Source organism: Selaginella moellendorffii, unplaced genomic scaffold (genome assembly GCF_000143415.4).
Source record: "Selaginella moellendorffii unplaced genomic scaffold, v1.0 SELMOscaffold_3, whole genome shotgun sequence".
Taxonomy (NCBI): domain Eukaryota; kingdom Viridiplantae; phylum Streptophyta; class Lycopodiopsida; order Selaginellales; family Selaginellaceae; genus Selaginella; species Selaginella moellendorffii.
In genome coordinates, this window is record NW_003314264.1 from 3953641 (window position 1) to 3972334 (window position 18694).

General features: G+C 46.7%; 5 protein-coding genes and 1 pseudogene across 7 annotated transcripts; 4 read left to right on the top strand and 2 right to left on the bottom strand.

Annotated features, from left to right (window-relative positions):
* The first annotated feature begins 576 nt into the window (after positions 1–576).
* Positions 577–2185, top strand: LOC112344148 (annotated as a pseudogene).
* Positions 2186–2517: 332 nt separating this feature from the next.
* LOC9655459 (tubulin beta chain) lies at positions 2518–4692 on the bottom strand. Of its 2 annotated transcripts, XM_024668239.1 has the most exons (5): positions 4565–4671; positions 4175–4219; positions 3688–4092; positions 3350–3619; positions 2518–3295 (listed from the first exon to the last, which is right to left on the bottom strand). In XM_024668239.1, the coding sequence occupies exons 3-5, from the start codon at positions 4079–4081 to the stop codon at positions 2628–2630; spliced, it is 1332 nt and encodes a 443-aa protein (XP_024524007.1). In that variant the 5' UTR covers positions 4082–4092; positions 4175–4219; positions 4565–4671; the 3' UTR covers positions 2518–2627. The 2 variants fall into 2 exon arrangements, with proteins under 2 accessions (XP_024524007.1, XP_002963869.1); XM_002963823.2 differs by lacking the exon at positions 4175–4219 and having other exon boundaries at positions 4565–4692.
* A 949-nt stretch (positions 4693–5641) lies between these two features.
* LOC9655460 (ACT domain-containing protein ACR6) lies at positions 5642–8207 on the top strand. Its single transcript, XM_002963420.2, has 7 exons — positions 5642–6068; positions 6144–6189; positions 6277–6391; positions 6458–6525; positions 6587–7285; positions 7357–7461; positions 7552–8207. The coding sequence occupies exons 1-7, from the start codon at positions 5986–5988 to the stop codon at positions 7945–7947; spliced, it is 1512 nt and encodes a 503-aa protein (XP_002963466.1). The 5' UTR covers positions 5642–5985; the 3' UTR covers positions 7948–8207.
* On the bottom strand, positions 8169–11400 carry LOC9643677 (proline-rich receptor-like protein kinase PERK8). 2 transcript variants are annotated; one of them, XM_024667208.1, is made up of 8 exons: positions 10211–11400; positions 9712–10155; positions 9571–9657; positions 9453–9523; positions 9313–9389; positions 9103–9250; positions 8882–9040; positions 8169–8761 (listed from the first exon to the last, which is right to left on the bottom strand). In XM_024667208.1, the coding sequence occupies exons 1-8, from the start codon at positions 11133–11135 to the stop codon at positions 8468–8470; spliced, it is 2205 nt and encodes a 734-aa protein (XP_024522976.1). In that variant the 5' UTR covers positions 11136–11400; the 3' UTR covers positions 8169–8467. The 2 variants fall into 2 exon arrangements, with proteins under 2 accessions (XP_024522976.1, XP_024522972.1); XM_024667204.1 differs by having other exon boundaries at positions 9712–10161.
* A 3944-nt stretch (positions 11401–15344) lies between these two features.
* On the top strand, positions 15345–15809 carry LOC9655461 (SNF1-related protein kinase catalytic subunit alpha KIN11). The gene is made up of 2 exons (XM_002963421.2): positions 15345–15536; positions 15604–15809. Exons 1-2 carry the CDS (start codon positions 15371–15373, stop codon positions 15807–15809), a joined length of 372 nt encoding a protein of 123 aa, XP_002963467.1. The 5' UTR covers positions 15345–15370.
* A 381-nt stretch (positions 15810–16190) lies between these two features.
* Positions 16191–18179, top strand: LOC9643678 (cytochrome P450 72A15). Its single transcript, XM_024667213.1, has 5 exons — positions 16191–16550; positions 16618–16844; positions 16928–17169; positions 17227–17617; positions 17679–18179. Exons 1-5 carry the CDS (start codon positions 16247–16249, stop codon positions 18108–18110), a joined length of 1596 nt encoding a protein of 531 aa, XP_024522981.1. The 5' UTR covers positions 16191–16246; the 3' UTR covers positions 18111–18179.
* Positions 18180–18694: the final 515 nt, after the last annotated feature.

Sequence of the window (18694 nt, forward strand, 5' to 3'; positions counted from 1 at the left end):
GATACAGAAATGGATCTAGCACTTCACAAAACCTCAACTAGGCACATGCTCTATTCAGTCATAGTTTCAAACACATAACAAAGATTTTACAGAGACCATTTGTGGCAAATACTCCTAGATTCCAAATCGCAAGGACACTATTTATCTCGGCCATGCTCTTGAACAACGCTTCTGAATTATAGATATCAAGGCTTTTTTTTTCAAATACATGAATTAAGACACGAGGTTTAGAACACTTCCACAAATTCCCATGAGCAAGTTCGCCAGGAACTTCTCGTGCCGCATGCCTGGTCTTGGGAAATGCAAGCATGGATGTGTCTGGCATTGATCGAGGCAGATTTGGGTGGATTTTATCTGGAATTGGGAATCTGGGATTGAAAACTATGGAGAAAAAGCTAGAAAAACTGTTCATGACAGCTACTGACCACTCCAAGGCTTCCAAGTCGCTTTAACAGTCGTGGAAATATTGACACAAGCACCACAGAATGGATCTAGCAGAGAAAGACAGCTACTGACCACTCCAAGGCTTCCAAGTCGCTTTAAAAGTCGCGAAGTATTGACACAAGCACCACAGAAATGGATCTAGCACTTGCTGTGAGCTTCTTAATTTTCATTGCTCTCTTGATCTTGTGTTTCTTGAAAGCTGGCTCAAATCTTCCACCAGGTCCATGGGGATTACCCCTGATTGGCCACTTACACTTGCTAGCAGGAATGCCCCCGCACAGAGCATTGCAACGCATAGCCAACAAGTATGGTCCTATTACTTCCTTGAGGCTGGGAATGATCCCAACTGTGGTAATATCCAGCCAGGAGCTTGCCAAGGAGGTCTTCACCGCACACGATTTAAATTTTGCTTCTAGGCCATACTTGGCTTTCTGGAAGCACGTCATCCTTTTCTGGAGGTTCAAGTAGTCCCTATGGAGAGCTATGGCGAAACACCCGCAAGCTCTGTACAATGGAGCTCTTCACGGCCAAGTGTATCGACTCCTTCTCCTGGGTCAGAAGGGATGAGCTTTCTCGTGCCTTGGAGGGGATTTTGAAGGCCCATGGCGATGGCAAACCTGTGGAGGTGAGAAAAGTGGCCAGTGTTTTCTTCTTCAACGTCACATCACGAATTTTGATGGGTAAGAGGTGGTGATGAAAACGTAGATGCCCATGCCATGGAATTCAAGGAGCTCAACGACAATGTTCTTGAGCTGGCGATCAATCCCTGTGTTAGCAACTTGGTGCCCTGGTACTTGCGATGGCTGGACTGGCAGATCCCTCGCTACAAGCGAATCCATGCGAAGCAAGACGAGTTCTTGCAAAAGATTGTTGAGGAGCACAAGGAGAGGACACGGGAATGCAAGGACTTCCTGGATATCATGCTCGACTTCTTTGGAGCAGGGACACAAGGGGAGACTTACGTAAAGGCAAATCTCATGGTAAGCTTTGCAAAACTTCTCCTTGATTGACTAACAGGTATTTCTTATGTTACAAATGCCCAGGAGATGTTAATTGCTGGAACTGATACCACCACCACCGTCAGCGAGTGGCTCATGGGTGGAGTGATGCACAATCCTCGAGTCATGGCCAAGCTCCACGAGGAGCTCGAGAGGGTTGTGGGCAACACTCGGATGGTACAAGAGTTGGACCTCCAAAAGCTCGAGTACCTCCAGATTGTTCTCAAGGAAACACTCAGACGCTATCCCCCGGGAGCCTTACTCCTGCCGCGCATCTCAAGGCAAGCAGCAAACGTTGGCGGCTTTCACGTTCCAAAAGGGACCACTCTCCTGGTGAATACATGGGCGATTGGAATGGATCCGGCAGTGTGGGAGAATCCCACACAATTCCACCCGGAGCGCTTCTTGGGGAGCTCCATCGATGTCAAAGGCCACAACTTTGAGCTTCTCCCGTTTGGTTCCGGGCGGAGAAAGTGTCCGGGAATGGGCATGGGACTGCGATCGGTGGAGCTGCTCGTGGCAAATCTCATCCATGGCTTCAATTGGAGCTTTGTGCCTGGGACAACGCCGTCCATGGAAGAGGTTTACCGCAGTGCCCTGCAGCTCAAGACCCCATTGCAAGCCATGGCCAGTCCAAGGCTCCCCCAGGAGGTCTACACCAAATTTTAAAGATCACTTATCATAGCATTCAATGAAATAAATTAGTCTCACCACGTGTTATTCGAAGCAATGAAAATTATTATGATTATTATCATTATATTCTGTTTTGGCAGTCTTGCGGTGCCCAACAAGAAGCATAAGACTGTGCAAACAAGTTTGTTGTGTCCCTTACCACCGTTTTTATTTTCAAATTAGCCAAACATTAGTAGTCATGGTGCCATTTAAATTGTTGGGCCATAGCAGAGAATCCGATGAACCAGGAACTCCACCATTTACAGTATCACCCTTGAACACCCACTTCCATGGTGCGAGTGACATACAGCGAGATCCGGAGGGATGGTCAATGTCCTGGTCAATGTCCCTGTGCGCTGACAATGTAGCTTCCGATAACCCGGTTGAAGTGGGAGAAATCTTCTGGCACCTAAAGTCAAGTAGGTATATCATATAGAGGAGAAAATGTTACTTCACAACACACACACACACACACACACACACGCAAACATATCTCGCAAACTTAAGTTTTTTTCACGCTGCCTGTTCTTCATCATCGTCCTCGTAGTCCGCCTCCACGGCCGCGTCCTGGTACTGCTGGTACTCGGACACCAGATCGTTCATGTTGCTCTCGGCCTCGGTAAACTCCATCTCGTCCATCCCCTCGCCCGTATACCAGTGAAGAAACGCCTTCCGCCGGAACATGGCCGTGAACTGCTCGCTCACCCGCTTAAACATCTCTTGGATCGACGTCGAGTTCCCCACGAAGGTGGACGACATCTTGAGCCCCTTCGGAGCGATGTCGCACACGCTCGACTTGACGTTGTTTGGGATCCACTCGACGAAGTAGGACGAGTTCTTGTTCTGGACGTTGATGAGCTGCTCGTCCACCTCCTTGGTGCTCATCTTGCCGCGGAACATCGCTGACGCGGTGAGGTATCGCCCGTGTCTCGGGTCCGCGGCGCACATCATGTTCTTGGCGTCCCACATCTGCTGCGTCAGCTCTGGGACCGTGAGCGAGCGGTACTGCTGCGAGCCTCTGGAGGTGAGCGGCGCGAATCCCACCATGAAGAAGTGGAGGCGAGGGAACGGGATCAAGTTGACGGCCAGCTTCCGGAGGTCCGAGTTGAGTTGCCCGGGGAAACGAAGGCAGCAAGTGATCCCGCTCATGGTTGCGGAGATGAGATGGTTTAGATCTCCAACTGGATGAAACAAACACTCTTAACTTATATACCAAACAAAACAGGAGAACGTACATGTAGGAGTGACGAGCTTGAGTGTTCTAAAGCATATGTCGTAGAGAGCCTCGTTGTCTAGCACCATGCACTCGTCTGCGTTCTCCACGAGCTGATGAACCGAGAGAGTTGCATTATATGGCTCCACCACCGTGTCAGAAACCTTGGGAGAAGGGAACACCGAGAATGTAAGCATCATCCTGTCCGGGTACTCCTCTCTGATTTTGGATATGAGAAGCGTTCCCATGCCCGACCCAGTTCCTCCACCAAGAGAGTGACAGACCTGGAATCCTGCTCAACAAAAAAAAAAAAAAAAAAAAATCTTTTTTGCTTCAAAGTGTGGTTTTCGTTCATTTTACCTTGCAGGCAGTCGCAGTTCTCAGCCTCCTTGCGAACAACGTCGAGAACAGCATCGATCAACTCGGCACCTTCTGTATAATGACCTTTGGCCCAGTTGTTTCCGGCTCCAGTTTGTCCAAAGACAAAGTTGTCTGGCCGGAATATCTGTCCGTAGACGCCGGATCTCAGGCTATCCATGGTGCCAGGCTCCAAATCCATGAGCACAGCGCGTGGAACGTAGCGGCCCCCACTGGCTTCATTGTAGTAAACGTTCACTCTTTCCAGCTGAAGCTCGGACGTCCCGGTGTAGCTCCCGGTCGGATCGATCCCATGCTCGTCGCACACAACTTCCCAGAACTTTGCACCGATCTGATTGCCGCACTGACCACCCTGGATGTGAAGGATTTCTCTCATGCCTGTGGACCCTGGAGCAAAGAAATTCGAGTGAGGGAGAATCCGTCAAAGATCGCGCATGATATGAGCAATCTTCGCGAGATGACAGTTCACCTCGTGTTTCTAAGCACAAAGAGCACGAATCGAATGGAGCACAACCTGTCAAAGCTCATGATGCACACACGGAAAGCAAGCATTAGAACCCGCAAAAATTTCTCAACACATTCGAATAAACGCCAGCTCGTCAAAGATCATGATAGCAGCACTAAGAGTGGGCAGGAAGAAAGACTTGGAAGAATCTTCAGGAAAATTCAACAAGACAAAAAGCTTAGCTAGAACAGGAACTCCAATTCTCCAAAAGGAAATTCAAACAAGACAGAAAGCTTAGCTAGAACAGGAACTCCAATTCTGCAAAAGGAGATTCAAACAAGACAGAAAAACATGACCTTCAATTCTCCAAAAGGAACAAAGAAGAAGCACAGAACCAGAAGTGTTGGAGAGAACCTGCTTGAAGATAAAAGGTTGAGCGACAGCGTCCTTTCGAGATTGAGAGAATGAATGCAGTGAGTAGGGCTTAAAGGACTTCTATTCCACTCCTAGGAGTGCCGGAAAGGAATCGAAACCGACACACCTCTCAAGGGATAAGAACTGACAAGGAACCGCGACCAAACTCTATATTATTCCTAAGCAAATCAAAACAAGACTCTATGACTGATTCGACAGCAATCCCAATCGATCTGGTGGGATTGAAGAAGACTTCGCAGCAACAACACATACTCTTGAAGTAGCTACACGGACAAGGAGCAAAAACAATGCCTCTACGCGAACCTTTTGGCGTGATAATTGATCCGGGACTGTCTTAGCGATCACGAACGATTTTCTCCAGCACTCTCGTACGAAAACAGCTAGTTTTGTGTGCCTGTAACAGCGTTATGAGAAGCAGTACCGCAAAATAATTTTTTTTAAAAATAAAAAATTATAAGAGTTAGTGAAGTTGATGAAAGACTCACAGCGAGATGGCGCCACCCAACTTCTCTGGACAGCTGACAACCAACTTGTGTGCGTCGTGGTCACTGACATTATGTCTTGCCGCAATTGGAGCAGCCACCGGACGCAAATAATCAAAACAACGTACCATTCGCATTGTTTTGGTCCAACATTGCATTGTATCAAACTCTAAACGCGAGGTTTAGTTAGATTCAGAGAATGAGCAGCGCTCTTCGATCTGGCACGCGTAGCATTCCTAGTTACGACACTCACAAGAAAATCAACGTACCAGGCGCCGCTCCGCCCACGGTCTAAGTTAAGAAAGGAGAATATCCTGTTCGACGGGTAGGAATATTTCACACCAATGCGAATATTCAAAGCGAATAATTGATGTGTGTACCAAGCCAAAGTTTTGAAAAGCGCCCATTCGATTCGCGCCCCGCCCCTCCGCCGGCCCATTCCCATGTCTCTGTACGGACGGTGGGCTCGCATCGCAGCCGTTCCACCGGCATCCAACGGCCGGCGCGCCGCCGTTTAAGTTTCGTGCATTACCTACCGTTAAAAAGGGGGGTCCGGTTTAAAGAGCTCTCGCCTTTGATTTTTAAAGAGCCCAGCATCGCCAGAAGAGACGAAGAGGAACAACATACAGGGGCTAGGGAAGAATGTCCGTTTCTTCTCGATGGGAGCGCCTTGATTTCGTCGTCAGTAGCTGGGCACAGCGCGGCATGGCGGGAGCTCTCATCGTTTGTGTAGATTTTCGTTCGGATCTGTGCGGGATCGCGGGCCGGACGAGGCCCCTCGCTCGCGTCATTCGCTCGCTGGTCTAAGCCGACCTAGGGGACTGGGATCGGCAGTAATCTCTGCTGCTCGGCCGCGCGCTCGATATTTTGGGCGCTTCCTTTCAGCGATCAATCGGTCAGTCGTCGAAATCGATCGCCATGGTCGTGGTCACCGCGGGTCGAGGCTGGGCGTATTTCGATCCGGAGTATGAGTCGCTCAACGCGAGCTTGAATCCACCGAGGTATCTATCCAGAGTGAAAGATTTCGCGCTAGCTAGGCTCTGGGAGCTAGATTGATCTTGCTTTCCTCCTCTCAGGGTCGTGATCGAGAATGCGGCATTTACAGGTGCGACGGTGATCAAGGTACTCTCTAGAAAAAATTTCTGCGCATTGCGCTCTTAGATTTGGATTCGCGAGGGATGGGATGCCTGAGATGTGTATCTTTTGCAGCTGGACAGCGTCAATCGCCATGGAATCTTGTTGGAGGTTGTCCAAGTCTTGACTGATCTCGATCTCTTCATCAGCAAGGCCTATGTTTCGTCCGACGCTGGCTGGTTCATGGATGGTATGTGATCAATCACGTTCTCTTTTGATCGATCGCATCGCACTGTTCTTGTTTTTCTTTTGCCAGTATTTCACGTAACCGATATCGACGGGAACAAGATCACCGACGAGGAAGTTCTCAAGTTCATCCAGGAGGTATGTGGATTCCCAACAATGGTTGAGTGTCAAAGCTCATTTCTTTCTTTCTGCCGACCAGTCGCTGGAGAAGAAAGCGGCAGAGATGCCTTGGATTGGATCCAAGTGCTCCAATCCATCAAAGGTATGCTCCGCTGAGGGAGGAGAGATCACCCGCGTCAGCCTGGGAACAGGTCCTCACCAACACACTGCGATTGAACTTTCAGGCCCCAACCGACCAGGCCTGCTGTCCGAGGTCTTCTCAACGCTCAGCAGCATGAACTGCAACGTCCGCTCCGCCGCCGTGTGGACACATAACCTCAGAGTCGCCGGCATGATCTTCGTGGATAACGCTTGCAGCAGCGGTGGCCCCATTGAGGACTGTGACAAACTTAAAGACATCAAGGACCGGCTGTGCCGCGTGATCCGTGCCAACGACGGCGAGCGAGGTGGCGGTGCCGGCAGGACGGCCGAATTTTTCTCGGGTTTGACACACATGGAGCGGAGGCTACACCAGATGATGTCCGCTGACGAAGATCACTGCGGCGAAAGTCGCGAGCTCGAGGGACGACTTTGCGACGAGACGGAGCAGCGCACGGTAAACGGGAAAGGCAGACCCACTGTTACGATCCGGAACTGCGTCGAGCGGGGCTACTCAGTAGTGAACATTCACTGCCAGGACCGCTCCAAGCTCCTCTTTGACACTGTTTGCACGCTGACAGACATGGACTACATGATCTTCCACGCCACCATCCTCTCCGAGGGGTACTTTGCCTATCAGGTACAGGAACTTGTTGCTTCTTCCAACTTTCTTCTTTTGCCGGACTCATCACGCTAGCTACGCCCGTGCAGGAGTTCTACATTCGTCACACTGACGGCTGCACGCTGGAGACGGACGACGAAAGGCAGCGGCTCATAAAGCGCCTGGTTGCCGCGATTCAAAGGCGATTCCCTGAGGTACTTTCTTGTTGGAACCGGAAGTAAAAGAAAGAGACCCGCGCTTTATGTGTGCCTGACGCGACTGTTTGTTCGATCTATCCATTGTAGGGGCTGCGGCTGGAGCTTTGCACCTATGACCGGGTGGGGTTGCTCTCGGACGTGACCAAAGTCTTTCATCGCCACGGCCTGTGCGTCACCCGGGCCTACATCTCCACCACACGGGCCGGCACGGTAGCCAACACCTTCTACGTCACGGACGCGGCCTCCGGCGACGCCGTGGACATGAGAACCGTGGAAGCCATCCGCGAGGAGCTCGGGCAGGCCATGCTCAACGTGAGGAGCGCCCCGGTTTGCCCCCAGCTGCTCGGCCTCGACGACTCGCCATCGCCAAGGTTCTCGCTGGCGGCCTTCTTTAAGTTACACTCGGAGCGCATTCTCTACAGCCTGGGCCTCATCACCTCCAAGGACTCGGCCCCTTCCACATCAAGAGCAGCGGCCTTGTAAAGAGTTTCGTTTGCTCTTGTCGACTGACCACCACCCGCGAGATTGTACAGACGCATTATACCACCATCGCCATCGTCATCAACTTCGCTTGACAAGGATCTTTACTTCCTACACACGACGATATCATTCCTCGAGTTAGATCCACACCAAAGCAAGACAAAGAAAATCACTACCTATAGAAGAGATAGATCACTGTAACATATCCATTTGCTCGTTCTATATCAAAAAGGTTGTAGCTACTCTAGCTACAATATACTTAATCTGGGCGTGCAAAGCAAAGAATATTGGCGTCAGTGGCCAACGATCAATCACGACAGAGACTCCCGGTTGCTTCGAATCTTTTCACATTTTTGAGTTCTTTCGCTTAGCTTGCTCTGTTACTGCAAGGAAGCTGTCAGTGCGTTGAGATCCAAAAAGGAAAAACAGACATGAAAGCAAAAAAAATAACACGTTGGATACTCCATGACAGCAGCCGGCATCAAGTGTTGGTTGCCTCTCTCGTCCGCTTTGTTTGTAGTTATCATTGTTGCCGGCTTCTCAGTGGCCACTCGGATTCGTGGCCACTCCTTGGTGGCGTCCAGTCCTTGCTTTGCTGATACTCGCCGCTGGAGACGGAGGGATTGACACCATAGTCGCTCGTCGCGCCGCTGTATTCGCTGCCGTATTCCTGGCTGGTGCCCAGTGCCATCTTTCTAAATCTCCGCAGGTCGGTGCTATACTGTGCCGAATCATAGTCGTCACTGGCGAATGGCGAGTCGTGCAGTCCACTAAACCCGGGCCTCGAATCTGAATCACTTTCCAGAGCACGAACGATCTGCAAGTAAAAAGGGCAAAAAAAAATGAGAGATCAGCATCAATCCATCAATCACGCAGAAATACACCCGCAGCGCGAAGAGAACCGTAGGCGCATCGCATCAAATGCTCCGGTACGTACCTGTGCCATTTTTGGTCGCTTATTAGCTGAGTGTCTAACACATGCCGCGGCTGATCGGAGCATCCTAAGCATCTCGTCCTTGCTGTATTCATTCAGCAATGGATCGGCCATAAGATCCAAGTTTTGTGTCTCTAGCGCCTGGTTTATCAACGGTCGAGACTGAAAATGCAGGAGCACTGTGTAAGAAAAAGGCATGGGCAACAACGTCAAGGAGTACGTACCCACTCAACCAAACTTTCCTCCCCAAGAGGCTGAGATGTGTCTACGGGTTTGCGGCCAGTAATCAGTTCGAGTAGAACTACGCCGAAAGAATAAACGTCGGATTTGTCCGTGAGCTTTCCACTTGAAGCATATTCAGGCGCCAAGTACCTGGTGACGGACAAAGATAACGCTCAGAACAAAACAATCCTATCAGACTTCAGAGAATTTACCCGAATGTTCCCATAACTCGAGTAGTGACGTGTGTGTGAGCATCGGATGCAAGCTTTGCCAATCCGAAGTCGGCTACCTGTTGAAACATACAGATATCCGTCAACAAAAGAAGAAAACGACATACAAACGACCTCTGTACCTGAGCTTCAAAGTTACTATCCAGTAATATGTTAGACGATTTTATGTCGCGATGAATAATTTTCGGATGACCTGTCCAAGCCGTTAAACAAACAGTAGGCGAAATCAAAGGAACTTACAATCTTCGTGAAGATACGCTAAGCCCCGAGCAGAGCCAACAGCAATCTTCATTCTTAGACTCCAGTCAAGTAAAGGTCTGCCTTTGCCTGTAAAGTTTGTAAGAGTCAAACATTTTCCCGAAAAACCGGTGGCTCTTTTACCGTGGAGATGATGTTCTAATGTGCCATTAGGAACGAACTCATAGACAAGAAGACGCTGAGTTTCAGAAATGCAGTAGCCTACCAATGTTACAAGATGACGATGATGGATCCGAGTGATAATCTCCACTTCCGCCTGAAATTCACGTTCGCCTTGTCCTCCTCCAACCTTGAGCTGTTTTACAGCCACCTCCTGTCCCCCTGGTAAGATTCCCTTGTATACACAGCCAAAGCCTCCCTCTCCAAGCATGTTGGCTCTAGAAAACCCGTTGGTAGCCTGTGCTAGATCTTCATAGCTAAAGAAAGATCCATTGGACCCCTGGCCTCTCGTAGGTGCATGCCCAAGAGAGCCTGAAGGTGGCATTGGAGGAAAGAATGGCTTTCCATTTGCATCAGACGCGGACGAGTAACCGGAATCAAATCTTCGTCCCGGATCATAGTAAGTGTCTGCCCCTGAGATAAATCAATTCAGAAAAGAAAGAGAGAACGTCAAACTGCTCACCATCCTTGTGATAAAACGAGTGAGCTGCTCCAAAGTTCTGTGTGTTCCCGGTGCCCGATCTTCTTCTCTTCCTTGAAAAGCAAACGACCAAGAGGACCAGCATTGCCACGACCACCACGCCCCCGATAGCAATGCCTATGATCGTTGAGCTCGCAACGCCAGACGAACCTGTTTGGCCATTCGGTATAGACGTTGGCGGCGATAGAACAGCAGGCGGACTTGGTGTTCCTGGAAAGAGCGATGGAGTGCCGCCGGTGGGAGGCGAAACACCAGTTGGAATCGTCGTAGTAGTATTAGGCAGCGGAGGTGGCGACTGAGTTACAGGGGACGTTGGCGGAGTTGCTGCCGGCAAAGGTGGCGACGAGTCATCGGCTGGAGGAGGTGGCGAAGAGTCACCCGCTGGAGGAGGTGGCGAGAGCCTTCTCGAAGGACGAGGAGGCGGGGCCGAGGAGCCTGGATCAGATGACGATGGCGGCGGGGAGCCGGATTCGTCCGGCGGAGCTGGCGGAGAAGGAGCAGTGGGATTCGGCGGCGGTGGAGAGTTTACGACAGGTGCTGGCGGAGATGGTGTCAAATCCGGAGGCGGAGGGGACGCTGACGCCGCTGGAGGAGGAGCAACGATCACAGGAGGTGGCGGAGAAGATTGAGGGACAGGCGGCGGAGACGAAGGGACTGACGGAGGCGGTGAAGCCTGAGGGACAGGAGGCGGAGGAGATGGATTTTGTGGGGGAGGAGACAAAACCACTGGAAGTGGCGGCGGGGGAGACGACGCAGGAGGAGGAGCAGTGGCGGCGGGAGGAGGAGAGAGCACTGGAACGGGCGGAGGCGCGAGAATCACCGGCGCCGGAGGGGTGCCCCCGGCGAGTGGCGGCGACGCTGGCAGGGGCGGAGAGGTTGCCGGGGGCGATGTAGAAGGCGCTGACATTTTGCTGGCATCCAAGCCGTTCGGGATCTCGAGCCTCAAGAATCAGGGAGAAGGAGAATGCCGCGACATAGCATTGGCGACGGGCGAGCGATCGATGCGATAGCGAGCTACATTTGCCGGATTACGGCCACTTACCGGTCGATGATCGAGGTGGAGCTCCGAGGATACGTGCGATCGTCTCCCCCTCCGCCTCCACTATCCGGCCAAACCCTAGGGTGCATGGCGTAGAGGCGTTCTTCCCCCGTGCTAGTCGTGCAGAGGACGAGCGCTGAAGCGCGTGGAAGGAAAAGAAGACAGTCGCAAAACCGTATATTCCGTCCTGGTCAAACGGATATGTTGCGTATATTCCGTCTGGTTATCAGTCGGATGTGCTAAGCACGACCACACGTTTTGGCGCTCACGACCAGGGTTTGTCCGGACTCGTGAAATTCGTTGTCTGGATTATTTCCAACTTATAAGATGAATTCCCTACCACCATTTCAAGAAATTACTCCTATTACAAGGCCGTGGACTTTTTCTTTGCAAGCTGTACCATTGAGGGTGAGATACGGTCATTTGATTTGAAAGGTAGAGAACACTATTGACAACCAGGAGTTGAAGAGCATCGATCACCTTAGCAATTGCATGCAAAGCAACCGCTTTACTTCTGAGCTACCCTTAATGACAGATCATTTTGTAAAAAAACATTCAAAGGGGAGGTGGGAAGAGACTCTTTCTCTGTTTATTTTCTTTTAAAAATATATTAAATTATTGATATATACTTCACTGTTTTTTTCTCTTTGTCCCAACTTCTTGGATATTACTTGATGTTTACACTATCATATGGAATATTGTATTGATCATTTTGAAAACAAGACATAAGAGCAATTTAGATTCACTTTTGAAACTTTTATATTTCAATTCTCTCATTCAAATTTTTCTTATCAATATCTTTTAGAAATGCTCAAATTCCAAAACACAAAGGGTGGGCCTCCTAAAAAACTGTATAAGCCTACAAGATATATAAAATTAAAACACATATGTGTTTGAATGGTGGTACACAAAATAATTTACTTTTTTTCAAGGTATATATATGAGTGCGTGTGCGTATGTGTCTATATATCCACATCCAAGGAAGGTAGCAGGCACACAAATTACCCAATCTTGATATGGGGAGGTAGTGACAATAGATAACAATACTAAGCTTCCAAAGTCTATATATGCATGCATGGCCACATATAATCCATATCAGTTTATTGCCACATCAACATCTTTTTCATTTTATAGTTTCAAACCATAAAATGATTGATCTAAGACCATCTAACCCAATATCATACTAAAAGAATGATGAGTGTCCATGCTCTAGGTGTTATCCACTTCCCATTGTGACAATTTCAATAGAGTGCTTGATTAGGGCTCCTAGGGCATTGTGCACATCTGTACTTTGGGTGTCAATCTAGAGTCTTATTGATCTCTACCTTAGAATTGCAAATGTTACATCTGATTTAGAGGAGTCACAGCAGCAGTGAGTGCTAAATGAAATTATTAGTGGATTGATAAAGATTGTAGTGTTGTATGGCATGTTTGATGAGCCAGAGCGTACAATCCTATTGCTAGGTAACGTGCTTGACCCAAGCTCTTGTTTTCAATAGCACATAATCACATTTTAATTGCTATTATAGCAATTAGTGTGCATTATAATTTTGGCATGAGAAATGCTATATATGAATGTAACTTATGTCAGTTAGGATTGCTTATGACTACAAAGGATTGCAAAGATATCTAGAATTGCCAGATTGCATATTACAATTAGATGGCAAGAAAATTCAAAAATTGTGTCAGACACATTGCCTAAAAGGGCGGATTGTGTGCTCTAGCTCATCCAATATGTTATACAACACCACCATCTCTATATATCCATTAATAATTTCATTTAACAACAAGATTCTACTCACCCAAGATAAAACCCATCCGTTGAAAAGTTTGAGCACCACGATATGAAGATTCTAATGTAGAGATTGGTCAAATTCTAGATCAACACTTAAATGCATATAACTGTTAAAAATTGTGACTATATACTTAGTGCCCCAAGAGCCTTAATCAAGTGCTCTATGGAAAGATATTTCCTCTCCTTTAAACACATGGTCAACAACTATGCACTTTCGATTTCAAATGCACAAATGGATGAGTATTTAAATGCCAAATTAGCATAGCATCCAATGGAAAGTGGTGAAAGCCATGGTTAACACTCTTTTGGCATGATGTTTGGTTTAACTAGACTTTTAATTAAGTCAATAGATTAATCATTTCATTGTGTATTTTTGCCAAACTAAAAGATTGTTGATGTGGCAATAATTGACAATGGTTATATACCTTAAAAAAAGTTATATGGAAAATATTATTTTGTTAGTCACACATATGTGTTATAACAATTCAAGTGATTTAATTTTATATTTTGTAAAATTATACATGTCTTGGGAAGTGTACTTTCCCCCAAAACCTACAATCACAAATTACTTGTCATATCTTAAAATTATAAAAAAGAAAAATGCAATTGTAGTAATTTAGATAGATTAATAATTTTTTAATTTTTTTTTCCAATTTAGTTAATTATACTATGGTTAAAAGTTATTTTCATGAAAACCCTCATATTTATAATCTTCAATTGCTATGTTTTTTATAAGGCTATGAACCACTCTGTTCCACACCAGAATTCCCTCAACAACTCTTTTAACCCCTTTGGGCAGACTGTTGACTTGAGCTCATCTAATCCATCCCATCCTGTTTTATCCACACAAGCACAAACTAAGGTTTTGCTTAAGCCCTGCTCACCATGGAGATATATACTTCCTATGTCAATTGAGGAGAAGTATAAGGCAACCTCTAAAGCATTTGCAAAGACAAGATTTTTAGAAGCAATATCACTACCCAGCTCTCATCTTGGATTTCAAACCATATTAAAAAGAATTACAAATTTAAAGCTCACCTTTATATCAAGTTTTATTGTTTACATATAACTAAATTAAAATTTATTTTTCCAAACTATAGTTTTTAAATTATTCTTATAAAATACTACTGTTAAGTGTCCAGCCCAAACCATATAATCTAGCATGATACTCAACTAATCTTAAAATATGTAAGAACGTATCTCGAATATATTGGCCAGAAAATTGATAATTAGCCGGAAGTGGATTGCAATTTATAAAATTTCTAAAACCTGAAGGAATAATATAAATCCTAATCATAACTGCTTGATAACCAATACTAATAACTTCAAAAAGATAAAACCCATTATTGTTAAAAATTATTGGTTGATTAATATCAATACTATCTATTAAACGTCTTATTCGAGCTATAATATTCCCAATATTTCGATTACTAAAATGACCAAGCCGTCCAATCCATCTTGTTTGAGGTGGTTGAGCATAGCATAAACTAGTAAATATAATTAATAAAAAGAATTTAAAAAATATGGTAAGAAACTTATAGAAATATAATATACTAGATAAGAGGAGTTTCTTATATTTTATACTAAATATTCTAGATTATGCATAAAGTAAACTTCTTTATATTAAAAATAATAATTAAATCTAATCACTTTTATTTCATCTAAATATTTTATATTAATGTTTAAAGTATGTATGGATATGTTTATAATAGTATATTTAATAATAAAACTAAGATAAAGGCTTTGTGAATAATTTTTTATTTAAAAATTATATTATTCTATTTTATAGAAAAGAAATAGTGAATGTTACTTTGTAAAAGATACTACACTTTCATTGTGAATCTTGGGGCTCCTTTTCTGCTTCTTTGGTTGGATCCTTTGGCTTCTCGTCTTTTGCTTTGACGTTCTCGTGCTCATACATCCTTGTTGTCTGTAAGAGAGCAAAATGAAAAAGAAACTTCCATTCGATGACTGATGTCTGATGTTTATTTTTTAATTTGCGCGCAGGTGCTCAATGGAGGCGTCCAAAATGATACAGCGGTTTCTTCGAGAGAGATGGCAAATCTACAAACGAAGGCAGGAAGGAGGCGTAAGATTGTGTCTCAGTTTTCTTGCACAAGGAGTTTGACAAGGTAAATGCTGGTGTCAAGACGGCGCTGCTAGGTTTCTTGAACAAAGAGATGTTATAGTTTCTGCTTGTTGAACATTTCAATATATGCTGACATGTATTTACGGAACTTATCACTAAACTTGAAGTGGACCTTAAGCTTATCCTCTAGGGTTCCACTGGAGCACACGCGGTTTCGCGATGGACGGGAAGGCCAACGATTTCCTCAACTACAAGATGGGCAAGACTCTTGGAATCGGATCGTTTGGTAAGGTCAAGGTAGCCGAGCACATCCCCACTGGGCACAAGGTTGCCATCAAGATACTCAATCGCAGGAAAATCAAGGCCATGGACATGGAAGAGAAAGGTATCATACTACATTTTCCATTTCCGTGCGCTACTTTCTGATTCTTGCTACTCTTTCTTCCTCAAAGTTAGAAGAGAGATCAAGATCTTGAGGTTATTCATGCATCCTCACATCATAAGGCTCTACGAGGTCGTGGAGACCATGAATGATATTTTCGTGGTGATGGAGTATGTCAAGTCGGGGGAGCTGTTCGATTATATTGTTGAGAAGGGGCGCCTCCAGGAGGATGAAGCCCGGCGTTTTAATATCAATATGATCTTTTGGAAACATTAGGAGTAAAAAAATTAGTCAACAATCTTGCTCCAATTTATATTGAATGCATATTTTTCCAATTTAACTAACTATACTGCTCTTCATTCTTTTAAAAAGCTTTAGAGCTAATTTTATGAAAACTTTTATATTTAAATTTCTGAATTGCTCAATAGTTTTAATAAATATTAATCTTGATATAATCTTTTGGAAACATTAAAAGCAAATATACTAATTAATAATTTTACTCTAATTTATGTTAAATGCATTTTGTTCCAATTTATGTTAAATTAGCTAAATTCAATTGTTCACACAGCATAAGAAAATCATTTGCATGCACAAATTCCTAAACTAAATTTTTTTAGTAGATTTGATTGGATAGGTGCTTTGAATTGAAATATTTGGCTACTAGAAGGAAAAAGCCCCATCTGAAGGGGGTTTTTGGATGGGATTTACTTTTTATGGCAATTCAAGGAAATCTCCCAAATCTTTTCTCCATGGCGGTATGGCTATGGACGATCGCGGCGTTGTGCATAGCTCTGGTATGGAAGGGGGCGGCAAAGCTGTTGCTCAAGCCCTGGATCCTGGAGGCCAAGCTGCGGCAGCAGGGCATTCGCGGCCCGCCCAGGTCGATTCTCTCTGGAAATGTTTACGAGATCTTCCAAATGCGCGCTCGTACAGAGGCCGAATGCATCCAAGGGCCGATCACTCACGACATTGTGGAATACGTCCAGCCACACCTCCTCCATTGGGCAAAACTCTATGGTACTAAAGCTACGTTTTTTTTTTTTTTGTGAATTTCTCTAGCAAACTTTCAAAACATTTCCTGCAGGACTTCCTCTGCTGTGGTGGTGGGGAACCGAGCCTGGCGTTGTTCTTACAGACCTTGACATGATCAAAGAGGTGCTCTACAACAAATCTGGAGCGTTTTGGTCTCCGGAGTGGCAGCGAAAGTTCCAAGTCGATATTCTGGGCCGAGGCCTCGCTGTCGTGAATGGAGACGAATGGGCCTTCCGGCGTCGCATCCTCGCGCCTGCCTTTCACGCAGAGAAGATCAAGGCAAGCAACTGCGGTTTAGAATTTTTCTGGACGTCTAGAGATCTGTTTTTTTTTTCTCTCTCTCTCTCTCTCTCTTGGCACAGTTCATGGTAGGGGGCATGCGAGATTGCGTAGCAGAAATGCTGGAGAAATGGAATGCTCTCACAGAAGGCAAAGACGAGCCCATCGAACTGGAAGTCTGCAAGGAACTCACGACGCTAACTTCGGACATCATATCTCGAGCAGCGTTTGGCAGCAGCTATAAGAAGGGTCACAAAGTTTTCGAGCTGCTGGATCAAGTGGGAGGGCTTGTCTACAAGAAGTTCTCATCACCATGGATACAGAGGTACATATAGATATAGACGTGTTTTCCACTTGCTAAACGATTCACGCATTGCCACAGCATGCTTCCAATTTGCAAACTTAACAGGGAAATCAAAACTGCCAACTCCAAGCTCCGCTCGACGCTAGAAGAGATTGTCCAAGCGCGAAGAGATCAAAAGTTGGCGGGAGAGATCGACAACTATGGAAGTGATTTGCTCGGGATTATGCTGGACGAAGTTGATGCCGGGCACCACGACGACAAAACCGGGCTCTCCTTCACCACAGACAGCCTGATGGAAGAATGCAAGACGTTCTACATCGCGGGACAGGAGACCTCGGCTAAGTGGCTGGCATGGACGATGATGCTCCTCGCCGCAAACCCCTCCTGGCAGGAGCAAGCCCGAGAGGAAGTCCGCCAAGTCTGCCAGTCCCAAGCACCAGACGCCGAGAGCTTGAGCAAGCTAAAGATTGTAAGTTCTTCTTGATCTTCCTTGGACTTGCCTAAACCCCATAGCTTTGGCGGAACTCCAGGTCGGGATGGTGCTCAACGAGAGCTTGCGCTTGTACCCTCCTGCCGTTTTCAACGTCCGGAGCTGCTACAAAGATGCCAAGCTTGGGCATTTGTCATTCCCGGAAGGAAGCGGAGTGATCATCCCCATCCTCTACCTCCTCCACGACAAGGACATCTGGGGCGACGACGCCAACGAGTTTAATCCCCAGCGCTTCGCGGATGGCATCTCCAGCGCCTCCAAGAGCCGCCACTCATGCGCGTTTCTTCCATTTTCTCAGGGCCAGCGTGTGTGCCTGGGCCAATCCTTTGCACAGATCGAGGCCAAGGTCGCCATGGCCATGATCTTGCAGAGATTTAGCTTCCGGCTATCGCCCACTTACCGGCACAGCCCCGTGCATCGGCTAGCGCTCCAGCCACAGCACGGCCTGCCTTTGCTCCTCGGAAGACCATAAAGGTCCCGTAAAAAAAACCGTAAGACAAAGGTTTCATAAATGCAGTAGCTTACCAATGTTACAAGATGACGATGAGGATCCTCGACTTAGGCCCGAAATTCACGCTCGCCTTGTCCTCCTCCACCCTTGAGCAGTTTTACAGCCACCTCCTGTCCCCCAGGTAAGATTACACATCCAAAGCCTCCCTCTCCAAGCACTCCAGAAAACCCCGTGGTATAGATCTTCGTAGCTAAAGAAATAACCAAAGAAATAACCATTGGACCCCTGTGCTCTCCCAAGAGAGCCTGAAGGTGGCATTGGAGGAAAGAATGGCTTTCCACCGGAATCAAACCTTCGTCTCGGATATCTGCCCCTGAAATGAAAGAGAACGTGGCTCACAACGCCAGAAGAACCTGTTTGGCCATTCGGTATAGACGTTGGCGGGGACAGAACACCAGGCGGACTTGGTGTTCCTGGAAAGGGCGATGGAGTGACGTGGGAGGTGAAGCAACTGGCAGAGGAGCAGCTACGGGGACGTTGGCGGAGTTGCTGCTGGCAAAGGTGGCGAAGATTCATCGCTAGAGGAGGTGAGGAGGTGAGGCCTA